Source organism: Hippoglossus hippoglossus, chromosome 13, assembly GCF_009819705.1.
Source record: "Hippoglossus hippoglossus isolate fHipHip1 chromosome 13, fHipHip1.pri, whole genome shotgun sequence".
In the NCBI taxonomy this organism is placed as follows: domain Eukaryota; kingdom Metazoa; phylum Chordata; class Actinopteri; order Pleuronectiformes; family Pleuronectidae; genus Hippoglossus; species Hippoglossus hippoglossus.
The window spans coordinates 27338203-27366105 of NC_047163.1; the positions used below are offsets into that span (position 1 = coordinate 27338203).

The window sequence follows — 27903 nt, forward strand, 5'->3', positions numbered from 1 at the left end:
CCCAAACCAGCTCCTCTGGTGTGTTTTTTCTGCACTCAACAACACTCACACACCCCCACACACACATGCACTTTACATTGACATTACATCGATCATAGTTACTACTTGCCTAACCCTAACAATTACCTTAACCTAACCTTAACTTAAACCTAACTCTAACACTAAACCTAACCCTAACCCTTAAAACACATCTTCACCTGAAAATGTAAACACATCTCGGCCAGACTGCCTGTGTCTGACGTGTTATCAGCATTAGGAAATGTCTGGGGACTTTCCCAAACATCACCCCGTTGGCTTTAGCCATGCAAGCTACGACTTCCAGCAACACTCCGCCCACATGTTAAGGCAATAAACAAAAAGAGGCAGGAGTGGAAGTTTGCAAATAAAAAGCAGATGAGAGGCCGAGAGAGATCATGATGCATTTTGGCTCCAGACCAGGATCCCACGCTACAGAGAGAGACACACACCCACTTTGAATGGAGGTCATCCACCCTGGTCTAGACACCATCCAGTGGGATTGTGGGATCAAGAGTTGGGTATGTCATCTGTGACATACTTTACGTGGCTATAAACTCTGGCTTGTACACTTATATTATAACGATTCCTGAGAGTTTCACCAGTTGCTGTTACTATTCTTGTCTAGCTTTACATTCTGGTGTAGCAGCGATGACTGATTAACTGTGTCTCTATTCAGGGCTGCATCCTTCAGAGGCTGCATTTGAGGATCGATTCCGTCACAGCGTTGCGACTAGACTGTCCTAATTTGAAGGCTCCTCCAAATGAGGCTGACAAATGTGTGCATCCACCCTCGAGAAATAGAGACTTCACTAGGTGGATCCTTCCCGGCCCAACATATCCCATGATTCATTGCGTTTCCGTGACGAATAGTTTTTCAAAGAGGTAAAGGCGGCAAAAGTGAGGCGAAAACGTCAGAATAATTTATTTTTAAATGTAAGTACTCAACCAAACCACTAACGGTTCACATTTATAAAAAAACATATTTTCAATGTTTTTAATCAACCAAAGAACATTTTCATCCCTAGCTCTGTAGGCGATGGCTTTAAGGGACAAAGGGATCATAGTTAAAGGGACCATTTATGCTCATTTTCAGCTCAATATTTTTATTGTGAGACTTCACCAGTATCTTTGCAGTTAACAGAAAAGGTCCTTATTTTTCTCAGAGCACCTGCTTTAAAGCTCCTCAAATCCTGCATATAGCAAATATCACCCACATTATGTATTATGTCCAATAACAGTGGATTCAGTCTTTATTCTAAGAGCAGCGTGTGACCTCAACATTTTATTTTGAAGATTTAAACAATCTGGCAAACTCCCAAAACACCAAAAGCTAAAATATGTTATCTGGGAAATAATAAACAGAGGGTAACAGAGGGTGAAAGCAGATAATTTGGCTTAAACTGGCAAAACACTGATTAACACTGGAAACTACATAAGGCAGGGGTCTTCAACGTTTTTCAGGCCAAGGACCCCAAACTGATAGAGAGATGGAGCAGGGACCCCTACTATATATATTGTATAAAATTGTGTTTTATATTAAACTGGGCCTAGTGCCATGTATAAACATAGCTACCCTGTTATTGTGCATTCAATACTAAGCTATTCAAATATTACACAGGTTCATATATTCATGTTTTTAATTTAAACATGTGCAAGGTACAGGGTGGCCATGCCACTGCTATTTATAAACATACATGATGCATACAACACTGAGCTATTAAAATAATTCACAGATTCATGTTTTTATTTTAAACATACATGTAGAAGGGACAGTGAATCCTCAAGCCATCTGTGGATGGCACACATACTCCCACATTAGTGAGATGTCTGACCCTGATGAGTAGCACACAACTTATCTAACCTTGGATGGATGGCGGTTGTCAGGCAGAGGGTCATATCAGCCTCACAATATGTTGAATGCATGTTGATGTGTATTTAAAGACATTTAAATTTGTGGAAAAAAAAAAAATATATATAATAAATTGTCTAATCAACCAAAAATTTCGAGACCCCCCGGCAGTACCTCCACGGACCCCCTAGGGGTCGTGGACCCCCTGTTGAAGACCTCTGACATAAGGCAAAATGTGGCCACTGCCTTTTATCAAATTAAAAAATAATTAATTTCTTACACGTCACTGTTATGGGTCCATGTTACTCTATTAAAATTTCTTGTATTGTCTTATGGTCCTTTTAAAAGTTGTCATGACGCCTTTTCAATTGTGTGAAAACACTTCCAACTGCCTTGTTGTTGAAATGTGATGTACAAATACACATGCTTTCCCTTGCTTTACTTTGGCATATCTTTCTGTCTGTGGACGGATTTTGTCCCCTGGACAGTGTCACGACCCAGAAGATGCTGTGATCAAAATGTAGGATGAGTTTGAAGATGGTCGTGGTCTAAACCATGAGATCTGAGTACCCATGTAATAATGTAGTAGTCACAAGCAATTGCTAATTGTCGGAACAATGTCTTAAATTTCCATTGTGGTCATTTTTTTCTTTTCTTTCTTTCTTAAGTCTAAGAGATTATAACACTGATCCATTATAATCACAGCATAATCACATGACCTGAAATTTCCATTAGTCTATTTGAAACCTGAAGGTCAGTCATGCCCAATGTTCCCCTTCATGTTGATATTCTGATATCCTATACGTGCCTTGAATTATGAAATTGAGGAAAGAATATCTTGAGAGCCAATTTTATTATTTTAACTCTTCTTCACAGCAAGGCTTAGCTGTGTATCACCTCCATACCTGTATCATCCTCCCAGTGTCTGCCCCTGTCTGACTGCAGCTCTCTCTATTATCTGTCTCGTGTGTGTGTGTGTGTGTGTGTGTGTGTGTGTGTGTGTGTGTGTGTGTGTGTGTGTGTGTGTGTGTGTGTGTGTGTGTGTGTGTGTGTGTACTGCACAGCAAAACATGGCAAGTCTCCTTTTGCCCCTGTTCTCTGACAACAGAGGTTGCAAACCATGCTCCTCTCCCTCATCCCCTGCACAATAAGACCAACACAGGAATTACAGAGGCTGTAAGCAGTTAGGTTTATGTCAGCCACACGCGGCTGCTGTTAATCCTCGACAGACGAGCAGGAGCAACGAGATCATTCTCCACTGAATGGACACTTGTGACATATTTAAAGAGACACTCCTTCAGTATGCGACTATGTGCCATCGGGTGCTGCATTTATGCACAGCCAGATTCCATGCTGTTACTGCAGAGTCGGATTGCACTGATTAGGTCAACTTCATCCACAGAGGAGGTGCAACGGAAATCAGAACTTGAGATACAATTTGAGACTCTTGTAAAGTGGATAACACCACTTCCACACACTTTTAAAAGTCACCTCATTATTTGAAACTTCGGCTACATTTGACATCAGCATCCAGCATTGTAACAGTATATACACGAAGTATCCAGGGGCTTCAAAGGCTGCATTTGAAGACTGATTGTGTCACAGCAGTACGACAAATACGTCCTTCCATTCCAGTGAAACTAAGGTTCCAAAAGGTGGATCCTTACCGGCCCAACTTATCCCAGGATTCATTGCGCTTCAGTGATGAACTGTTTTTCAAAGAGGTAATGGTGCCGGCAAGCGATGACACGTCAGATGCTTGAGTATCACACATTTCTACTCAACTGAACCACTAATTGTACAAAAAAAACAAGGGGCATTAAAATGTTCTCGTCGTGTCCAACTTCAGCTCTGTTGCTAGGCAACAGCAATAAGGTTGAGACGAGCTGGTGACACTGGAAAGGCTCTGGAGACCAGACCGTCTCTTGTTGGTTCGACCTTTGAGGTCTAGGCAGCCCACAAATTGGTACAGTGTGGTCCAAAAGTCCAAGACCACTGTCCCCACTGTATATGACAGAAAATAAGGAAGGGCAGATCTGAATTAATTCATAATGATTCTAGGTGGTGTGTTTTAAAACGAGAAGTATGTAAAAGTGACAAATACATTTGATGCATCTGTGGAACAAGTATTTAGAACAATGACTTAAATTAAAGTATGATCAGTACATGCTGTACATGCATGTACTGATGCAATATAATTTTAACAGTAAATTTAACTGTTATTTACTGTACTTCTGTCATGTGAGATAATATTGTTTTTCTTTTTAATCTTATACATTTTTAATTGCAACAATAAACAAAATAAATGCATAAAATCTAATGTAAATCTAATGTTATGTCATTGGTCATTTTGAATGTATGTGTTCAGTTCTGCCCAGGAGTCAATAATGTCTGTAATATGACAAAAGGACTTGTGCAGGCTGTTTATATTCATCATGGTTTATGGGCTGCTGCCAAGTGTTATATTGTGCATCTAAATATGTTATTATTGTAAGTGAATCACCGATCGGTTGAAGCCCACCCCCCACCCCCAACTGTGCATTCAGTCTCATAAGCCTCATCTCTACCACCACTTTTTCTTTTTTAAAGAACACAGTGTGCTTGAATAAGGAAAAAATGTGCGGCTTTGCTAAAAACTATAGAGCTAACAGGTAACAAGGAATGAGTTGAATGTGCACTTTACTGAATCAGGGATTGTGCATGGATGTTGAACATATAATTGGCCCCTTTGTGTAAATTGTGGCCCCTTTATGGCCCCTGATCTAGAAAATCAACCACTGCAACTCGGTGGCAAATAGTGGCTCACCATGTCTTCAAGTGCAACATATTGTGATCGGTCCTCACCACAAGAACATCCAATCATCTGTCAGGCAACAAAGAAACCTTCTGTGTGAGAACATATATACAATATACTGTCTTAGAGTGAAGAGCTTCAGTTGTTAAGTTTCAGCCTAATAAAGCAGAAACCATTGTATTCAGTTGTCCATCAACAAAATACACTGCGAACAATCAGCAGTGGCTGTGTACCGAGAGTCGTTATGAGGCAGCAGTGGAGCTCTGTGGGTAATACCATTATTCACACAGCTACAAGGGGTCAGTGGTCCACTGGGAGTCAACATGAGTCACACAAGCACAAACAGATGACGTTGTTGTGTTGTGAAGGAGGCGGGGCTGCAGATGCAAATGGCAAAACCATCAGTCCTGTTTTATCGGATTGAAATGCACTGATGTATTCATGTTCAGTCATGCCAGCACGGTCTGAGAACAGTTCTCACCATGTGCTCACCATGTCGCCAAGTGAGCTTTACATCACGGACCACAGCAAAGGTTACAGGTACATTTATTTCTTCACCACAATAGTTCATATGACTGAGCTGCATAATGCATGACAACACAAGTATAGTGTAAGTATACATAGAGATTTGTGTATATGTGTGTAAGTGAGTTGTACAAATCTGAGGTCTAGTCTAACAGAAAACAGAGCGCAGCAGAGAATGGGGATATTTTAAAAGTCAAACTCAAGACCGGACTTTTTAGTCAGGCTTTTCATTGAATTTTATTTATCTATTTATCTCTCTATATATTTATACATCTTGGACTGTTATATCCTTTAAGACCATTTCATACTTTTTACCCCTGGTTTTACTCACTCACCTTCTAGCATTTATTGTTTTATCTTTATTGTTTTATCTATTTCTCATCTCATTTAGTTTTTTATTATTTTTATAATTTTCTCATCTCTATTAATATTTTATTATATTATCTGTATTGTTTTATATTTTATCGTCTTAGTGTTCCATTATTTATCTTTAACATGTGGTCTTTCTTTGTTTACCTGTCTTTGTTGTTTGCTTATTTCAAATTTATGGGACTTACGGAAGTTTTTCTTAATATCATTTGACTCTGTTTGTGGATGGTATTACATTGTTTGTATGAAAGGTGCTACACAAATAAAGTCTGACAAATTAATTGATGATGACTGAGCTTTCAGGCAGTTGTGAGATGTGGTGAAGTAAGAAGGAAGTGATGGGGTTAAGTTAATGTGCTGCACCGCCTCATCTGACCTCACAAAACTCAAACATTTACAGTTTTACTTTCTGAGTCATGTGACAGCAGATCATTTAATTTTTATCAGAGGCTAAATCCGCCCCAGTCACCTCTTCTACTGCATCTTTTATCTTTTCTTACTCACGCAGAATAGCCGCTGGTTCTGTCATAATCTCATATATTTTTTTAAATGGGTTTCACATTGTTTTCCCTGCTCTCCTCTGTGTGCCATGAACAAACAGAGTTATTGTAAAGCCAACAACAGCCTCAGGGTCACAATGCAGTTCAGCAAGGGAAGGCCGAAGTGAACAATTTCGGACCATGCAGGGCAGAGATGATTCAAATAATTCAGAGGACGAATCAAGGCAAAGAGAAGAGAGAGAAAAAAAGATCTGGGCTGAAATGAGAAAATGGAGAAAGAAAATTAGTCTAAGTGTTTCTGAAGTGCTGGGATTAATTTTGAAAAGTTATCGCCTGCATTAATATTTGAAGACTGACTCGACTCAGTTTGTCATCTTTGAGAACGTGGGCTTTACTAAAAAGAGGACAAACGTTAATTTCCCTCTCTTCTATGCAAAATAATATATGTAGACTCACTGTTACCAGGCTGCGCTCTGATGAAATCGGCATTCATACACATTAAACACCACAGGACACAAATTACCTGAGAAGTGATCGACAGAAGGATAGATTTCCACAGATAACATCAACTTGGGGAAATGGAGGGAAGAGGAAAACCACTCACAGAATTTTAAACAGAAATATGGACATGGCATTTACATATTTACAATATTGCAGATATCGTATATTACCAGGAACACAGCTTGTTTTTTATAGCTGCATAATATGAGAACAAAATCTAAACGCTGCTGGTAAATCTCATAGACAAATGCTCACACCTGCAGGAGCAGAGAAGTGACCAGTGTTGACTCAGGGGTGAGGGAAGACAGACAGGAACCTGGTTAACAGAGACTGAACGCTCAAAATGAAATTGACACTATTACAAGATAATGAATACTCTAAAAAAATACCTTGGAGACATTTTAATTCCATGGCCATTGAAGGCCCAACACAATGAAAGGTCTTCTGCTGTCTTGTCTGTATTTGTCAAAACAATGACAAAACCCATTTGAGTTAACCATGTTTGACTAATCTACAACTGAATTTATCATTTTTAGAAGATTTTATAAGTCATTTGCAAGATCTCTCTTTGTTCAGCACTTCATAGTTCAGCCCCCATGGTAATACCCAGGATGGTCAACAGGATTGTGATATAAATTTTTATTTTTGGCAGCTCTACAACATACGTCTCAATGCCCTTTTTTCTACCTACCTACCTACCTACCTACCTACCTACCTACCTACCTACCTACCTACCTACCTACCTACACATCTCTACCTACCTACCTACACATCTCTACCTACCTACCTACCTACCTACCTACCTACCTACCTACCTACCTACCTACACATCTCTACCTACCTACCCACACATCTCTACCTACCTACCTACCTACCTACCTACCTACCTACCTACCTACCTACCTACACATCTCTACCTACCTACCTACCTACCTACCTACCTACCTACCTACCTACCTACCCACACATCTCTACCTACCTACCTACCTACCTACCTACCTACCTACCTACCTACCTACCCACACATCTCTACCTACCTACCCACACATCTCTCATATCTCCATGAAGTGGAAACTAAAAATATGAAACTTCCTCCATGCTCAGAGCTTTCTTCAACAGCTGATCAGCAACAACAGTGATTGAGTGTGAAAATGTTCAAGCTGCAGAATCAATGACATATACACACACTGGAAAATGATTTTTTCTGCTAGGGTTGACAAGGTGATTTATCAAATCATGCAGGTTTTAAATATTTTATTGATATTGCTGAAAAGTAGCTTTAGAACCCTAACCCTAACCCTGAATATCAAAAAGGAACCATCAGATGCGTCAGACTGAAACTGTGGCCCACAGTCAAACCCTGTATATCCGTCTGAACCTCCTCACTCCTACAGTACAGAGGGGCAAATATCCTGGCTGCTGCTTTTGCCTGCTGGTGAGACGAAGCAGAAAAGGGAAATGAAGGGGAAAGACAGAGGAGAGAGAGGCCCAGACATCGTGAATCAACACTCGGCGTTCGCTCTCCACTGGCTGCCAGAGCACAGGTGGGAGACAGCCAATAAAATGTCAGCAATGCAGCGATGTTCAGTCAGCAGGCAGCAGACATGACAACAGGCTAGCAGACAAGTACTGAAGTAGACAGAAGGAATAAGATGTAGATCTGTGTGCACGTGTGTGTGTGTTTGTGTGTGTGTGTGTGTGTGTCATGAATTTAGATGGAAAGATGCAGCAAGACCTTCCAACATCATGAAAACTAACAAGTCATAAGGAAACAATCAAATGCAAGAGAGGAGACAGAGGGACAGACAGACAGACAGACAGACAGACAGACAGACAGACAGACAGGCAGGCAGACAGACAGACAGGCAGACAGACAGTTGTTTGTGTGAGGCAGTAGCTGTGTCTCAATTTAGGGGGCCGCATCCTTTCGGAAGCTGCATTTGTAGACCAATTGCGTCACAGCAGCGTGACAAGACTGTCCCAATTCGAAGGCTCCTCCAAATGTGGCCAACAAATGTGTCCTTACACCCCCGGGCACCTGAGCCTCCACCAGATGGATCGTTCCCGGCCCAACCTATCACATGATTTATTGTGCTTCAATGTTGAGGTAATGGCGGCAGCAAGTGAGAAGAAAACGTCAGAAGAATTTACTTTGAAATGTTAGTACTCAACCAAACAACTAATGGTTTACTTAAGAAACGTTTTCGTCTGTTTCATCCACTCTGCTGCTAGAGCAACCAAGACCAGACTCTCCACTTGTTTTCGGCAGACGCGGTCTAAGCAGATGCAGCAAAAGTGTTTCACTGCAATAGCATCCACAGAGCATGAGGAGGCCGACTGTGCACAACACAGGCCAATATAATGATGCCGTTTTATAAACACGTAGAGTGAACACTGCTGATCAAAACCACAACAACCACTCACTCTCACTTCTCTCAACAGGCATGTCCAGTCACAGCAGGCAGCTGCTTCCAGAAGCCCAGATAAACCCATCACACAGCACCATTATTGTTGACCCCGTTATAGATAGATAGATAGATAGATAGATAGATAGATAGATGTATAGATAGATGTATAGATAGATAGATAGATAGATAGATAGATAGATAGATAGATAGATAGATCTGTCCATCTGTTATGAAAAAATGGTTTCTTCCTCAAAGCTGTTCGGTTTTTCGGCAAATAAAGCAAATAAATAAAGCAAATGTCTTGTGTTGTCATCAAGTTGTTAAAAATAAACCTGCTTGAAACTATATGGAGTCACGTTGTTTCCCTCTCAGGTTTCTCTGCAGGGGTCCCACACCTCAGCTGTAAAGCAGAGAGGAGTGTGCTGGCTGCTCCAGACGTTCAGCCGTGAAGCCGCCTCATTTCAAACCACTGAGAGGACTTGTTGATCTCACTGAAAGAGGCTGTTGTTAAGCAGCCAGACAGGCAACAGTAAGCCTTGTTAATCTTTGCTTTTTTCACCGTTCTCTGTCACAACTATACTCTTGTTGAATAGACAATAACAAACTGACAGCCTGTTCATTTACATTTTATCCATCCTAAACAGCAGCAACGTCCATTTGCGCCTGGGAGTCCAATGGCAAACTGGGAGCTTTCGCCTTTTGCAAAAGAGACCAATTAGTCTCAAGTGCTATTTGTTTTGCAAAAAAGGAAAAATATTTCCCATTGAGCATCACCAACCTTTTCTAGTTTCTCTGCTTTTGCAACAATTTGACCACTGATAAAGAGAAAAAATCTAGGCCTGACAGATTGGGTGTTATTGAACATATTAAACAGATATGAGTCTATCTGAGTCATGACGCTGGCAGCTCAGTGTAACATCGAGTGAAGATTAAGTTTGTAGGTGAATTTATTTAAAAAACCTGTTAACTACGTTGGTCTGACGGAGGAGACATTAAAGTGATACTGCACATTTAAATTCGTTTTTGGAGATGTAAACTAAATAATATGCCTGCTGATTTTAATATCACATTTATAAAAAAGATCTACATATATACAACTGTCTTGGACCTTGCAGGACCAATGCCTATGGAGAGTCAACTGTTTGGGACATTTTCGCATGGGGAGAGTCCCCGGAAACTGCAGAGGCTTTCTCTCAGAAATGTTGCGTTCCCTGGAGACCCTGGAGTTCAGTATGTGTCTGAAAGTAGCTTATGAGAAACTTGTGTGTGAGCAGATGATGATTCCTGAGTTGACATCTCTCTGCTGTGGTATAAACTACAATCAGGCTTTTCTCAGGGTTTTGGGATCAACTTCATGTTACAGATCTTCACTTTGCTTTCCAAGCAGTGTGCAATACAGCATGTTCCTTTGAGTGCATACCACTGTGAGTCAAAGTGTGCACTTGGGCAAATTCTATCAGACACCAAACATCAATGTTACATGCAACCTTCTAGAAATTTGCAATGGTGGAGTTCATCTCATGTTATCTGCAGGTTATCTTGAGCTTCAGCCACTCTAAACGTGTCTGCTTGTTCTGTTTGTGCCATGTTGAAGATGTTAAAGGAGATATTTCTGGGTGTGAGCTAGCAAGAGATCATCTGAGCGCTACTCAACAGAAAATGAAGAGTTATATGATAGAAAGTGTTAACGTGTTAAAACGTTGCCATGGGGGTTGGTCAGACCTGGACCACGATAGGTAGGAATATTTTTCTTTTCAGTCGACGTCAGGAGGGGTGACGTAGTTAGCATGAAGACGTGTATTTGAGTGGGTGTGAATCTTTATATATCTTTATATATCTTGATATATGTGTATGTAGCCTGTTAATAGGGTGTGTTCTATGCAAAGAGATGATTCAGTTGGATCTGTTGCCCTGAGACTCAGAGTAAATGGGCCCTGTCCATCCTCTGGTTAATCACTCTTACTGGAGTTCATGACAGCCTGAAGTGCTGACTGCAGCGCTGCGTTAATTAAACCCCATCCACCAGTCCAGAATTACTTAAGATAATTACAAAACTCATTTTCACTTTCAACTGCAGCTTTCATTTAATTCCATTAAACACTGATTTAACAGCATTTGTTGAAGCTCACTTTATAAAATTACAAAAGCTACCAGTCATTGTTGACTGTGAAAGAACACCCACACCCCTCCACACACACACACACACACACACACACACACACACACACACACACACACACACACACTTAGCAGGGGTTCAACCTTATGCTCCACACTGAATTGTTATTTTTCCCTCTCTGCACTTGTGTATTTGTGTGCAAACTGTTTTGCAGGGAGATGACACCTGGTGTTCATAACAACTGATCCTCCATTTGCACCGCAGTGGGAAATCCTCTCTCCAAATGTCTCCTGCTTCAATGTCGCTTTTCTACCATCTGCTCCCACCAGGATGTATTTTATAGCAGGTCTGGGTGTTTCTGAGCAGGATCTTAGATGTGCAGCATCACACAGGGATCAGGTTTATAGCGAAAACCACTTAGAGTATAGAAAAAGAAAATCTTAGTTTTATTAGAATGAAATTCAATGTGATCACTATGGAGACACATTTTTTATAGTAACCTATAAAATATATTGTTATTAATGAGGTTTGTTTTATTTGCGTAGCCTATTTTACTTTTCATTAAAACACCCAGTGAATTCTACTCTATTTTAGTGAATGTTAATGTATCTTTTTACATATATTTTTAATTCTAATTTGATTTTATTCATGTCTTATCCTTTTGCAAAGTACTTTGTGACTTTTTTAAGAAAAGTGCTATAAAAATCAAACGTATTATTTTAATTAGTTGTAGTAGTATGCTGATTAGATGTAAAAAAAAACATAGCATCTAGCTTCTCAAATCTTGCTGCAATTTGTAGTTTTACAGAATTATAGGAAATTACATAAATTTGTGCTTCAGAATGTCAGTTGCACAAAACTGTCAGAGGACTCACACCACCCCTGTGGTAGTTTCTGCGACAGTAGTCTCCAGGACCACATTGTGCCACCATGACTCAAGGTAAAGACAATAAAAGCTCCAAATGGTCACCTTTCTAATGTACTGAACTCATGAATGAGCTCATGTGAGACACTATAGAAAAACAACAGGAGATCATCCAGAGCAAGTGGGCGTGTTGATGACATTTCCAACACGTGACAGATGTAAAAATGAAAAAACAAAAAGAAAAGAAATATCTCAGGATGACAAAGAGTTTTTGCTGATAAGAGCCGACGCTGGTGACGTTTTAATGTAAACAAAGCCATGTGATCTCTGCAGCAGAATGAATACGTCACATCCTGCCTCTGTCTGCTGCACCCCCCCTTACTGTACATGAACGCTCCAGAGATTTCTGTCTGAGCGGAGAATCTCCTGTTGCGTTGTATATTTGAAAGGCAAACTGCAGAGTTAGTCCGAACCCAATTGTGCGGACATCCTCCGGAGTTCAATCTCTGAAAAACGGACTAAGAAATATCATCATACAGATACAGAGCACTTCAACAGTCTAATAAGGGAGTGAATATAACAACAGTTGAGTGATGGTAAACCTACAGTGCCAACATGTGATATTATCTCTCTTTCATTTCTATACCTCTAAATTTAAATGTGCTAACCGAATGTATTTCCATTCCAATGTAATGGCCCATGTAAATCTGGGTTTTGAAAATTCTCACAGAAAAGCTGGTTGTGTTTGAAATGTCTTAAGTGACCTGTGGATGCAACATTAGCAACTGTAAGATTTTGCCAAAATACTATTAAAATACTCTTTCATCAGCACTGTAAGTTAAAGGTAATGTTTTGCATATGTGAAATATTTCACTTTGAGAATAGCTTTCAAAAATCCGAAGGTAATTTTTAGCTGTCTGAACTTTAAAGTACTGGAGAAATGTGTGGATTAGCTGTTTATACAGTAGTTGCTTTTGATGGATGATTTGCATATTGTGTAACGTTGCTGTATTTATCAAATCTGTCCAAATCTCCATTTTCATTTGGCTGCAGATACTCAACATGAATCTACTTAATGGAGGTGCAAAGAAGAAGACTGGAGAGAGAGCTAACTGCTGCAGTGCAAAGTGAACACAGCTCAACTTCAAATGCAGACTCATCAAGCAACATTAAAATTTTGACAGTGAACGTGACACAGACGGAGGTGGTTTCATCTCCAACAATTGGTGAGAGCGAGAAAATTAAGAGAGCGTGACATCAGTGGATTTTTCCATGGCATCCAAAGGGGCAGCAGATGATGACATACTGATGACACACTGGGATGTTAACACACACACACACACACACACACACACACACACACACACACACACACACACACACACACACACACACACACACACACACACACACACACACACACACACACACACACATGCACTCACCAGGCCTGAGGTTTCCTCTTGAGCAGGCCCTGTCTCCTCCACTGTGAGTGGGGGCTGAGATGATAGGTCAGCTGACGACAGACCTTTTCCATCGCCCCAAGAGAGTCGCCCTCCTATTGGACAAATACACACAGACAGAAAGACAAACTATCAGCTCAATTACTGTGAAGTGATGAGAAAAACCAACAGGGCAAATGATTCATTCCTGTGTCGGCCTGAGAAGTGATTTTCCGCCGTTCGTCTACATCTGACGGGTGCCACGTTGGGCTCGTTAGCTCGGCAGCCAAAGTAGCTTTTTATAAACACATCTGATTAGCACATGTGGTAACAAGTTTACAGAGGTGTCCTGTTTTCACACTATACATTAAATCTATTATTCAGAGTGTAGTACACTCTGAATAATCATCATGTTAGTGTGCTCATGAGGAAAAAAAGCAAGGGATTCAACAATAAATTGATTAACTTATAGACTGAACCACGTCATCTTCCCCAAGGAAATTTCTTTCTCAAGTTTTTCAGGTTTCAAACTGATCCAATGTTGTTGTTTGATTGGAATTTGTTGTAGGCTCTCGTTTTTGTTGGCACTGAGCAACAAGTTGAACATCTAGAATATTGACCATGATGTTTTTTTATTATACATTATGTTATAGATTATTGGAATCTATGTATATAGTCTATACAGTAGGTAACAATGCAATGCATGGGCAGATTTACTCCAAACTTGTGAATATTACTTGGGAGTGTGTCCCTGCCAACCCAGGATTACCAACCCTAGCTTTAAGGGGTATGATGTTTTGGTCGTTTTGGTTAAAAAAGAATAGCTGCCTTCCCTTCTCATCCCTGTACAAATCACCTACTGAGTCTATGATATAGTCCAAGTTATGTTTCTCAGGAGAAATAAACCAGAGTTTGAGGACAATAAACATTTGTCAGGTGACATTGTTTCCAGCTGCAGCTGTTTTTAGAGGAAAAAGCTCTGATTAACCCAATGTATGCTAGCTAGTTAGCATACAAAGGGGCAAACTAACCTTTTCAAGGAGACCAAGCAACACAGACGGCCAAGACATGAACTTCAATGGATGCTATTTGACTGCTGGATGTGAAACTAGGTGGCTGCTAACATTTGATCAAAAACCACATATAGTGATAAGGTGGTAAGAGTGTATCTGTTAGATTGTTCTGATGGCATGAACCACAGAGCTCTAAATCTGCGACTGCATCTTTGACACTGTGGTGTATCCAGGAACAAGTTGGAATGGCTGTGGAAATGTTCCAATACAAGTACATGTTAACTCAAGTCAACAAGTGTCCCGATGTGACCTGCACAGGGTCGACACATATTTCAGTACCATTGGAAATGATCAGTAAAATAATGTGAAGCACCAGTTCACACTGTCTGTGTCAATTAGATTTTTGATGTATTAGTGAGAATAAGCATGCACCATAACACTGGTACAAATAAATTGAATGCAGCAATAACTGATGTAATTGATTTAATAAGTAATAATTTGAGTCATGTTTAATGCTTTCTAAACAGAACATCCAACCATGCAGGTATGTATTTCATATACAGCAAAGTGTGTGTAACTAAGGCGGAGTATAAGGGTCATGTTGGCAAATTTTCTTTGTGGAGATTATGACAGTCGACAGTCTGTTCTTTTGATATTCTCCCTTTAAAATCATGACTATATTCTCATAATCTTACAACTTTATTCTCATATTACAACTTTATTCTCCTAATATTATAGCTTTATTCTCATATTACAGCTTTATTCTCATATTACAACTTTATTCTCATATTACAACTAAATTCTCAAAATCTCAGATTACTTTCTTCAATATAGACCTAATACTCCATTGTTAGTAACAGTTATATGATCTTTACACTGTCAGTAAAAAGCTTTCCAATAGAAACAGTTGTACGCAATGATGGGTGGCTGTCATGTTGGTCAGTGAAGTGTTGCAGCACCAATTCACAGGAGACTGACACAGGGATATACAGTGATTAAAGGATTTGAGGACCAACGGAGCAAAGAACTGCAAACACACCTTCTGTCAACATCAGGTTTCTGTCACAACAACAGGACACAAATAAACAGACGACAGAGAGGCCGGGGGATTCAGCACCACATGGTGTGTTGATAAGCGATGTCCACAATTGCTCTCTATTTGCCACCTAATGTTCTTTATTGCATTCACTTTGAGTGTCTGAACTGTACATTGACACACAATGTAATGCACTGAAACATAGCATCAGCGCAGTCAATGAAAGATGTTCTATACAAAGCATGTAAACGATTTTCACAAAATGAAATTAGCAGCTCAGATGACTGACATGTGAAACTACATCTATTGGTATAATAAAGGTGTACTAAAGCATCGAGAAATAGAGAAACACAGGGAATAATTAATAAGGAAGCACATTTCAGGAACAGCTACCAGGTTACTAACAAAGTGTATGTATGTATGTGCGCTGTGTGTGTGCTGTGTGTGTGTGTGTGTGTGTGTGTGTGTGTGTGTGTGTGTGTGTGTGTGTGTGTGTGTGTGTGTGTGTGTGTGTGTGTGTGTGTGTGTGTGTTAGAGTGAGGCTTCCAACCATACAGGTCCCCTGTATCCAGTCTAAAACCGACGGTGAAGAGAAGAAGTGATAACAAAGACATTTAACAGTGAGTTACCAGGTCAGTGTTTGTTCAGGACAGTGTGCCTGTGTGTGTGTGTGTGTGTGTGTGTGTGTGTTTACTCTTTAAAATAAAGAAGGGCAGAAGTTGGATACTGAAGCAGAAAAACAAATTTCTTGCACACAGTGTTTGTGAAAGTCAGTGATTTGACACTCAAATGGAAGCAGAGAAAAGTTCTTTGACTTCCTTTGCTGCCAAATGATTTTTTTCATTTTTCAAATCATATGAAGTGATAATGATTCCCGTAGAGAGACTGTGAAGATGTTCTTGTACTTGTTCTTGTAAATGTATCCATGTGCTTAGACGTTTCAGAGGACACACACTGTTTGTGGTGTAAACTCACATTTGTAGATTCAGAGTGAAATAACTCATTTTCATAATTTTTCACATTTTCTCTTTACTTATCTAAATCCTCAGCTCCACTGCTGTAACGTCTTCATTTGAATTAATATTAAACATATTTATCAATAATTAAAGGTGCAATAATCGATTAATATCATCAGCTCCTGAAATGACTGTGTGATGTGAAAGGTGTCACTCACAGATACAAACCCATGAAAAGATCACTTATCTGAGTTTTAGCATCACTCAGCTGAATGTTTTGGTTTCACAGTCTTCAACTTCACTGTTCTGACTGACTTTCACATGTCTTGTGTCCAACACTGAAATAATCTGTTGCTCTGACAACCAAATGGAACTTCTTCTCTAATTGTTTAATGCTAATGGATCTTGACCTGAAAATTACTGTCAGCAGTGGTTTATTTTGAAATACCAACTCCAGGATTTGCATAATGGTACTGGATGGAAACACACATTCATTTGTATTTTATTTTATTGTTTCCTCATAACTAATAAACATAACTAATGTACTGTTCATTACACTGATTTGTCAAAACACATCTCCATTCTCTATACTTTGCACATTATGTACACTGTATCCAAATTTCTCTCCTGTCTGCAGGAGTGTGTGTGTGTCTGCTCGTCTCTGCCGCTTCCAAAAACGATCAAATTTATTTAGTTATTATCCGATGATGTCGGATGATGAATCCAGATTGTTCCGGTCACTTTAACCCTGATGTCCTGACTGTGCACGTCACGTTTCGTGTTATGTCAACTGAGTAGGCGCAAAATGTTTTTTTTCAATGTGTTTAAATACGTGTCTCATAAACTATCGAGCGAATCAAAGAAACACAAAGTACAGTACTGTTCCGGTCCGAAAGACTTCTGACTAGTGTTTATTGCTAACGTGTAAAATGAGCGCAGGTCAGCGGAGGAGGGAAGACATGCGGCAGGGTAATACGGCACAGTAAAAAGATACCAGATTCATAATGTGCGTCTGCCCTGATACTGAAGCAGCGGCTGCAAAATAAACATAAGGGAACCACTGTCATAGGATGACCACACATATTCACCTTTGTATTACACATTCTCATCCTTTTACTAATTTATCTATTCCTTAAAAAAAGAATCCTGACACCTGCACTTACACAAATTCCTGTCATATGTACGATATCCTTCTGCTGTTTGACAGTTCCAGTTGTCTTTTACAGGTTGACACAGTCCCGTGACTCCTTGTCTGATGAAAACCTTTTAGAGGACATAGGGTTACTCCATACTCAAATATGCACACCGAAGCTAAAAGCTAAAAATACGGTGGCCTACTTTTAAAAGCATTGACATTTTGGAGTTGCAAGGTTTTCATTACACAGAGGTATTTTATTACTCTACATGTACGATGAAACATTTTGATTTCTAGTTTGCACCGGTCATATTGTAAAGGTCAATACCTAATCAATGTCTGATGTTTTTAAAGCATTTTATTCTTTTAGACAAAAACAATTATCTATAAACCGCTCTGGCTCTTGTTTATCTGTGGGGTCTGAGTTGAGACTTATTGATGTTGTGCTTTTTACCGACACTCTTGGTAATGTACAGCAGGAGTGGTCTTATCATGTCAATAAAGCTGCAAGAATTGAATTGTGCTGAAATGAATGAGAGCGTGCGTTGGGTCGATGAGAACAACAGCTGCAGCATCTGGCCTCAGCCTCGTGGCTTCATTGTGGCATTTTCTACATTTCACTGCATCCAGCTCTCTCTCTCTTCCCATTCCTTTTTCTGCTCCCTCTTTCACTCTCTCCATTTCTCCCTAGCTTGGCTTTTTGTCTTCTTGTCATCTTTTTCTGTAGTTCTGATCTCTCTCTCTCTCTCTCTCTCTCTCTCTCTCTCGTTACATTACTGACAAAGAACGTATCTATGAATCTTTACAGTCTCTAGAGAACTGATAACCTCATTCTCCTCTCATCCTCTTCGTCCATCTCCCTCTCCTCTCTCTTATTTATCTGTCTACTCCTTCCCCTCAGGCTACAGGCTGCTGATAAGGTTTGTTTGCACACAACAAATGGCACCATTACGTGAGTCTACATGCTCGGGTAATTTGCTAGTAAACTGTTCCTCTCTTGTGGAGATGAATTGTTTGGACAATTCGATCATATTGCTCTCGTCTCATCAGTCAGGAGGTCCAGGGGAAGACCTGGCAGACAGCTGACTGAGAGTTATGTCTAGATGCAGTAAGGGAACATTTTAGCTGTATTCAGACATGAACTCCAGATGAAGTCCGGAAAATTGGGTCGGGATATTCTCTGCAGTTTGCCTTTCACACATGTACAACTCAACAATTTGAACATTAAAAAATATACAATTTATTCTTTAATGTTCAGAGAACATGCGTATCATCAAGACTACTGTTGACATTACATCAGAGGTAAAATAACCTTGATGTTTAAAAAAAAAAAAAATCCTTGATTCCGAAAAGTACCTTTTGTTCTTATCAATCTTCTTCTCCCCACCTGAGAGCTACGACCAATGTCTGAATCAAGCTTCATGTCTTTGTAATTTTTTTTACATTTGTAATTCAGGTAGCGCACTAAAACTTTTGAACTGAGAAAATGAATGAACTGGTTAATTTCTTTAAATTTGTGTTGCCACTATAATATCAATATGGTTTTACTACCAGCATCTCCAACTTCAGGCGCAGTACGTCCTTGTGAAGGTGAAGATCCTGCAAACCTGAGCAACTGCATTTCTGGAGAGGCCTGTAAGGCTTCTGCTTCTTTTTCTTCTTCTATTGTTTAATGCTGCCTCAACTCCCTGCCATTTGTCGATTAGTGTAAACTATCCAGACAAATCTTTTCACACTGCAAACAAGGACCCAGATCACCTCACCTCACCAATTTTTGTTCTGTTGGTCTGAAGCACATTTAACACGTTTCATTTTGGTTCAGACTTAACTGAAAATCTGAAAGTCCAGACCACACGATTGTGAATGCGACTAAAAAAAATGTAGTTTTGTCAACAGAACCTATTTCAAAGTCTAATACGAAAAGCAGCTGCAGTGTCGGAGCTTGTGAACATTGAAATCAACAAAACAATAAGCCTTTGTCATCAAGAGCATCTTGGTCAGTACGAGGTTGTGTTTTATCTTGGAGACAGACGACCTGTCAGCGAATCTCCTCCCCCTCCTGATGGTTCAGTCAGTAAAATATCTAGAGTTTTACTGTAGAGCTTTGTTATCAGTCAATGTCACACTGTCGGTGTTGTGTCAGTGTACAGTTCCTTCAAAACAGCTAAATGGGAAGAATTTTCAGAAAATCAAAAAAATGATTTGGGCATGAAAGTGTTAAAACGTCGAGGGTTAATGAAAGCTTTGGTAAATGAGAGACAGGAGCACATTTGTCCACTGTTTGTCTGTCTCCTTCTATGTTCGCCTCCATTTGTTATCCTCAGACCATCCTCACATCATTTAGCACTTTGACATGGATCAGAGACACAGACAGCAAAGAGGGGAGGAGAAGCTGTGTGTGTGTGTGTGTGTGTGTGTGTGTGTGCTTGTTTAATGAGCAATACTGGCAAGCTATCGATTAGTCATAAATCACTTCTGCTTTGGTGCCAAACACCTAGACAGGGCAACACACAGACAAACACAGCGTCTTCTTTGGGTAGATGTCTCTCACGTGGGCTGTGGTGGAGATCCAGTTCAATTTAAATTGCATTTTGTCATCTATTCATCCAAAATCTTCACATCTCCTCCCGTAAATGAGATCTGTCTCTTTTGATAAAGAAACCTCATCGGGTCCAACTCAACCATTCAGGTGAAATGTCAATATTAGTTCTGAGACTAACGATAAAGACGGAGAGAAACACAGATAAGGCACAAAAACCAACCGCACTTTGAGATGATTCCAGGTTACGACCAAATCTGTCTCAGATTTATAAATGTAATTGCAGACTGCGACAAACTGAATTGTGACTACACACACCTTTTATAATGTGACATTATAAAAGGTGTGTGTAGTTTCTCATCCACTCACGTACTGTTAGACATTATATGCCCTGGTCAATAAAAGACATTCAATAACAGTTATAGACTTGCTGGCTTTTTTTTTCATTAACTGTAATTAGCTACTGTCAACATGCTGCATATCACGTTGTGTGTTATGAGTCATTCTGTCTTTGTCAGATAGCACAACTCACATGCAACCTTATTCCTACATCACAAATATAATAAATGTCCATTAATAATAATCACTTAAATAATGTTTTCCCTTTACTCATGATTTCTGATGTAGCTATGTTCAGATTTATTATTCGTCAAAAAGGTTGTTTTTCATCAGGATTATGCAGAAACTACTTGACAGATTTCCATGAAACTTGGTGGAAGGGTGGGACATGGGCCAAGAAAGAAGCCATTACATTTTGGCGCAGATCCAGACACAGAGGCAGATCCTGGAGTTATTTATCACATTCTTTAACATTGCGAGAGCGTTTTTTGGCATTTTCAATACATTTTCCAAGAACTAATTCATGGATCTTGATCAGAAGACATGAGAATATTTATGAGGGTGTGCAATTTGGTGCAAATCCAAATGAAAATTAAATATGGTTTCATAAGGAGACTGTTGGAGGAGGGATAGACTCTACTGAGTGACAGTCTAGTTTTATTCACTTAATCTTCATTTTTAACTTAATATAATGAAAGAAAGCCAAATTTCCAATGTCATTAAAAAGGCATCTATTGATTCAAAGTAAGTAAGCTATGAGGTAAGATAATGGTAAATGGACTTACTTTTATAAAGCCTAGTGCTTATCAAGTCCTAAACCTCGACCACTGGTCTTGTGAGACCCTCCACATCCCTTCATGGTGTACCTGAACACACATGAGAAGATATATGTGGCACCTGTTGCTTGACAGTGTTACACAGAGATGTTTTATAACTCGCTGTGTTTGATCCTAATGATATTTTGAGACTTAAATTCCTTAAGATGTAATTCACACATATTTCAATTTCTTATTTGTAATCACATGACCTCTATCACCAGACTAGTTCAAATTGGGTGATTCTACAAACCCTTGGATGATGATGATAGTCAATATGTTTTTTTGCATATGTTGGAATGCAAACTGTGGTCCGACACCTTGCACGTCCATCTAATACCCCAACCTACACATCCTTACTTTCTGCATGACATTCACTGTGACGAAGGTCCAGATGAAAGCCATGCGGTTAAATTGTATTGGTCATGGTTAATATGTAAGTCATAAACAAATCTACTTTAAATTAAATCTCTGAATGTTCCTCTTCATAACCAGACTCAAACTAAACACCCATGTATCTTTTTTACATGTTGTTGGCTGTATCTGATATTTATGACTTAACCCTAACTAAAAACGTAAGAGATAGAGATAATAAAAAATGCAGGTTATAATTGCAATTGGACGGTTACATGTGTATTTAGTGTTGGATGGTAGTGACTGACTGTTATCTAATGTTTAATGAATGGTCTTATCAGCACACATCAAACATACACACACACGTTTCACATGCACATCCACCCTGAACTTCATATCACCCCGAGCAGCTGGACGTGTGAAAGGAAATGTCAGAGTCAGTTCAACCAGACATTAAAGACTTTAACTTGCCAGCTCCCTGGTACAAAGTCTTTGAAATGTAAATTGAGCAGATGTGTGAAAAGAGCAGATTATTGTCCGATGTATTTATGACGTTTCTGTCCTCTCTGCTGCTGGGCTTTTGTCCAGCTCTGGTCTCCTGCATGTTCTCCCTTAGTGCTCCTTACCAAAATCATCTCCAGTAAGTAAGATTGTGTTTTACGGATTAATCTCTGGTCACGTGTGGAAGTTGTCATGGCAATTCTGCATCCTCTGACAACGAGGAACGAGACACAAATCTCTCACGGTATTGTCACACTTTAATGCTCAGAGCATGGTGCACAAGACACAGGTTGTTTGATGGGAAGCTGTTCTTTCTCTTTATACATTTGGCTCGTTCCTCCCCCTCTTGTTGAGGTTGTTTCTAAGCCAAAGGTCAGGATCTTCTGATGATCTTCCCCATACAATGTAAAGGGGCAGCGGTTCTACTGGGAGCTCCCTTCGAATGGCCGAACTCCTCTCAATTCTTTAGAAAACGTATTTCTGTCGCAATCTCATTCTTTCAGTCACTACCCAGAGCTTGTGGTCACAGTGACCTTGACCTTTAACCACCAAAATCTAATCAGATCATCCTTGAGTCCAAGGGAATATTTGTACCAAATTTAAGGAAATTCCCTTTTCCCATTCTTGAGAATGGGACGGACGGACAACCCTAAAACATAATGCCTCCAGCCACTGTCAGTCGCTGCATGGCGCAGAGGCATAAAAATGGAAAAGGGTGGCGACATTGACAGATGGATGGATGCATGGATCACAATTCACAGCTGCAGATAAGGGGAGGTATGAAATGAAAAGAATGAAGAGGTGAAACAAAGGGAGCTGCAGAGAGAGAATAACAGAGAAGACAGAGAGAGAATCACATCAGCTGCAGTGACAAAGCAGCAAAGCTTTTAGCTGGTGTAAGTATAGATTCACAAGCCACCCTGCTTAGCTTGAGTCACACAGCAGTGAATAGACCTTTCACTCACTCTACAGTATGTAGGCTGCTGTGTGTGTGTGTGTGTGTGTGTGTGTGTGTGTGTGTGTGTGTGAGAGCTGGAATCTTCTCGACAAAAACGAACCATTTTAGCTCTGACTTGGCTTCTGCCCCTTTTCAACAGATCTTCCTGTAAAATGAAAGGGATTCAACAAGTGTGGTCATACAGGAGACTTCAGAGGAAGTCAGCATTTAGGTATCTCCTGCATAATAATAATCATAATAATAATCATAATAATAATCATAATAATAATAATACACTTTATTTATATACCACCTTTTAAAACTTCGAGCTGGTTTACAAGTAAAAAATTATAAATTGAGGGAAAATAATAAGAAACTGAAAGACCACACAGCAATAGAGCACAGATGAAGAAATAAAAAATGTGATGAGAAAAGAGTAAAAACAAGATCAAATAAAAAAAATTATGAAATGATTAAGATAGGCGATAAGCTCAGAACCATGAGAAAGCTTAACTATAAAAATGTGTCTTTATGAGAGATTTAAAAGGGGATAAGGAGTTTGACGGGCGGATCTGCAGGGAGGAGTTGGAGCCCTGACAGAAAAGACTGTGTTATGGCGAGTATAGGGCCTTCGCTGAGGACTTCAGGTTACGACCGGGCACACAAGGTTTAAAAAAATCCTAAATGTAGGTGCAAGTTAAGAATGGGCCTTTAAAAGTCAGCAATAAAACCAAGAAAATGAATTATAAATGTTACTTGAACCCAATGAGGAGAAGCTAAAATCAGAGTAATGGACTGTTGTGCAATAGTAGGTAGACTTGATGTTGGCTAATTATTAAAATCATAAAATATGATTATTAAAATAATAAAATTATTTATTAAAATCATAATTTTATTAATTAAAAACGATAAAGTTATCGATTAAGAATAATGAAATTATTAATTAAAAACGATAAAATGATCAATTAAGAATAATAAAATCTGTAATTATAATTTCTAAAGACGGGGCACCACCCTGGTATCAGGGACCAACAATCAATCTGTAAAGATCAGTCTCATAAAATCTCAATATTTACTATTAATGATTATAAAATGAACAGTGAAGGTTTAAGTTCAAGCACTGGCTATCATGTTCCAGCTGTATTCACATACATATGCACAAATAATCACAAAATACCGGTACTTTAAATACAATAGAATTTATTAAAGATAATAACATCAATGTTAATTAATGACTATTATCCCAACAATAATCCACTATATCAAAGATCACAACACTAGCACTTAACACGATGTATAACACACATGCAATACCTGTATGTGTGTGTGTGTGTGTGTGTGTGTGTGTGTGTGTGTGTGTGTTTGTGTGTGAGAGAGAAGGGGGAGTCAAGATGGCGTATGAAGTCACGGGGGATGACGTCGTATTACTGAATTCAAGATGGCGGTCTAACCACGTGGTGTCGTGTTACTGAATTCAAGATGGCGGTCTAACCACGTGATTTGACGTAGGATCGAATTCAAGATGGTGGTATAAACTCGTGGTTTGACCAACAGGAAATGGAGAACAAAGGGATGCTTTGGTCTATCTCGTGGTTCAAAGCGCCGAATGGCGTCGAGATGCGATCGCACTATCTAAGTCCCCGAACGGGTATAACACGTGAATTATGTGGATGCAGGTCGGAACGTGTGTGCAGGCGGGTTTAGGAGAAAAGAGAGAGAGAGAGAAAAGGAAACATGCAAAGAATGATCAGAGGAGATCTCAAACACCGCCAGAGACAACTTTGCGGGGACTTTACCACTCGGTACCCAAGCGGACGAACTAAGATCCGTCCAGCTGTTTACCGATCTTTTAATGGGTGAAAATCTCCGCAAAATTGGTCTAACGGTAAACAGTGCCGCGATGTGGCCGGAAACGCAGATTCGTCACGACATGCTGGCACAAAACAAAGGGACTCGGCGGTCCTACAGAAATATACACTCAAATAATAACACGCTAATGTTTAAACTAGTCTCTGCCCAGACATAAGCCTCTTACTTGTTGCTGGTCCACGGTTCGTTGATGCGCGAGCGGCGCGTTCCGGGAAGACAAGTGAATTTGTGTTCGTGGCCTCTAGAACAGCTGATTCGCGCGGTGTCCGGCCTCCCTCCAGGGGGGGCCGTGGGGTCTGTTGGCTCTCAGCCAATGGAAGGCCGGAGTTTGAACTCGGGCGGCCGTTAACAAAACATGGAGGCCCCAAAAGGATTCTGGGTGCTCTTCGGCCTCACAGCAGGAAACAACTCGAGGCAGGCTCTTAAAGGCCCTTGTAGGCCTCATCATTCCTTTGTCTGGACCCGATCCCCAACAGTACTCTCTGAGTCTGGAGGAGCCCTAATGTAACTGGACTCTGTTGGCTCAGGCAGGTGAAGAGAGAGTTCCAATGATCCAAACAGAAAACTATGACTTTCCTTCTGCCACTGCTTTACATAAGTTCTGAACCACAAAGAGACTTTTATTGTGAAGCCATGACAGGAATTACACAATTATCTAAACTGAATGTGAAATCACTCCCCATTTACAGTAAATATACACTCAGCACTCCCTTTATTTTACCACACGATTTGGTGCAGCTCAATAAGCTCTTAAAATTGTAGCTTTACAAAGGTGAGAATGATTCGCTTTTGTGTTACATTGTTATTGTTGAAAACCCTAACCCTTTATTTTTTTGTCCTTTCTATTTAAATGGCTCAATGACAGAGTTGGAATATTAGAAAGTCTTGTGACTCTAATGCTAGGGAGCCCAACAAGGGTCACAGCGAGAATTGTTTGAGGATTTCATTTGCGCTTCCTTTGCTTTATAAATTGTTTTGCGTTACCTCCTAATATGTTTTCTATTCCTTCTGAATCCTTTCAGTCTGACCCTCGTCACACACATGGTCATTTCTTGTTTTCCCCAATAACAGACATGTTCAGAATAAAAAAGGAACAGGAAACTATTGTGAGATAATGTAAAACAAATCGGGAGCCAATCCAAAAGTAATCCTCAAAAAATTGTCGACGTGTTATTTTTACTGTAATTTTTGGTACCCTTTTTGAATCTAATGTATTGTATGGTTGTATTTTTAGATTTCTACTGGATTTACAGATGAGCAGGAGCAAGAGCTTTTAAAGCTCACAATAAAACAAGTTTTCTGCAGGACAACTCCTCTACTCACTATGAGCTCAATGCAAATATCTTCACCAATTTAATTGACACTTATATGATAGTGATGAAATTTGAAACAATTTATAGATTTAATTAGTGTAGTGTGGCCCTGCCAACCGTGAAAAAAGTCTCAGTACCACCCATTTTCAGTTTATGCATGCGTGTGTGTGTGTGTGTGTGTGTGTGTGTGTGTGTGTGTGTGTGTGTGTGTGTATGTGTGTGTGTTTGTGCCAGGAAAGTTGTTCTTTGAAAGCCTATTTCCACAGAGAAAACAAAAAAAAAATTGGATGCAATGTTGGGAATGATTGAAATATAAATGACTGTTTGGGGTGAACTGTGGGGAGGTGGTTATTATTCATTACACATTAACCCAAACAGCCGAGTCTGGCTATGGGCCATGTTACATTTCACACCCTTTTTTCTCTCTCTCGCTCTGCTTTTCCTTTTTATTCTTTTTTATCAAGATCCATCCCCAAACTTCTCATTATTTTTTTCTTTTATTGTTTCTTTTCCTGGTAGGTATTTATTGTTTAGCTATTTAATGCAACTGCCCATTGTAAATGTGTCTCAACATGATGCTACTGCAGATATACAGTATTTTGACTCAGTGGATCAGTATTGGATGTTGCAGGGAGCTATGGTAAAAGAGGACACAGCAATAGTGACCTGGTTGGATGAAGACCTGCAGGTGACAGGTACTTCCTACAGTTTACACAAACCAGTAAACACATCACTGAAGTAAACAACAGTTCGTCCAATGCTGCTCTGTTGTACAGAAAACCACTAGTGTCATCCTGCACCGTGACTGTTGCCGACCTCTGACCCCAGTGGCTCTCAGCATGGCTCTGTGGCTGTGTGGAAAAGCTGCACTGTTGAATGGCTCCAACCTAAATCTGTTTTTCATGTAGGTTCACAGAGGTCAGACTTTTCACACAACTCTGTATTAGCCTATAAAAACAACCTGTGGCTGTGTGTGCACCATCCAGTACAATCTTCACACTTTATACTTTTGTGTTTCACAGTAAATGTTTTCTCATTGCTGCTGTGTGAAATCCACTCCAGTGGAAGACAGTACATTAAGGCCTATATAGTGACTTCTTAATATTGATCTAAAACTTAAAGTCATCATAGTCTACCTTGATTTGATGGATAAGATTTAGTTTCATTGATTGTATGACCACTGAAGAATTGATCGATAGAAATGATCAGCTGTCTATGGGAAGAACCTATTGGATTGAGTGTAATCTAATAACACGAGTGTGCAGGAGTGTGTTTTACCAGCATGTCACTGGTTTACGCTCTCAGTGTAATACTGTAAACTAAATTGAAAACATACATGTGTTTAAATAGATATTGAATATAAAATATTTTGAATCTTAATATTTTATAAAACGTATATACATGGCCTTTGTGCCTATATTAACTTATAGTCTCTTTCTATTTTCATCTCGCTGATGATGGATGGTATAGAGCTGTAATCAACAATTACTTATTTATTTATGCATCACTACAACTATCTAATAAACATGACCTCTCTATTGATTAATCCTGTCTCCTAGCTAAACAGGTTTGTTTGCAGTGTGGAAACACTTTTTTGATAGTTTGAACCCTCGGGCCAACTGCAGGAAGTTGCGACAGCATTAAACAATAGAAGAAGAAAAAGAAGCATCTCGTAGCATTGGCTGCAGTCTTTGCCTACAATGATA

The 27903-nt window shown here is 39.7% G+C and overlaps 1 protein-coding gene across 1 annotated transcript in view; it reads right to left on the minus strand.

Annotated features, from left to right (window-relative positions):
• The window catches only part of lrrc75a (leucine rich repeat containing 75A), a 60759-nt gene that overhangs the window by 14091 nt on the left and 18765 nt on the right, over positions 1-27903 (minus strand). Inside the window, exon 3 of the mRNA XM_034603774.1 lies at positions 13394-13506. Coding sequence (XP_034459665.1) covers positions 13394-13506 — 113 coding nt within the window. The remainder of the gene's footprint in view (positions 1-13393; positions 13507-27903) is intronic.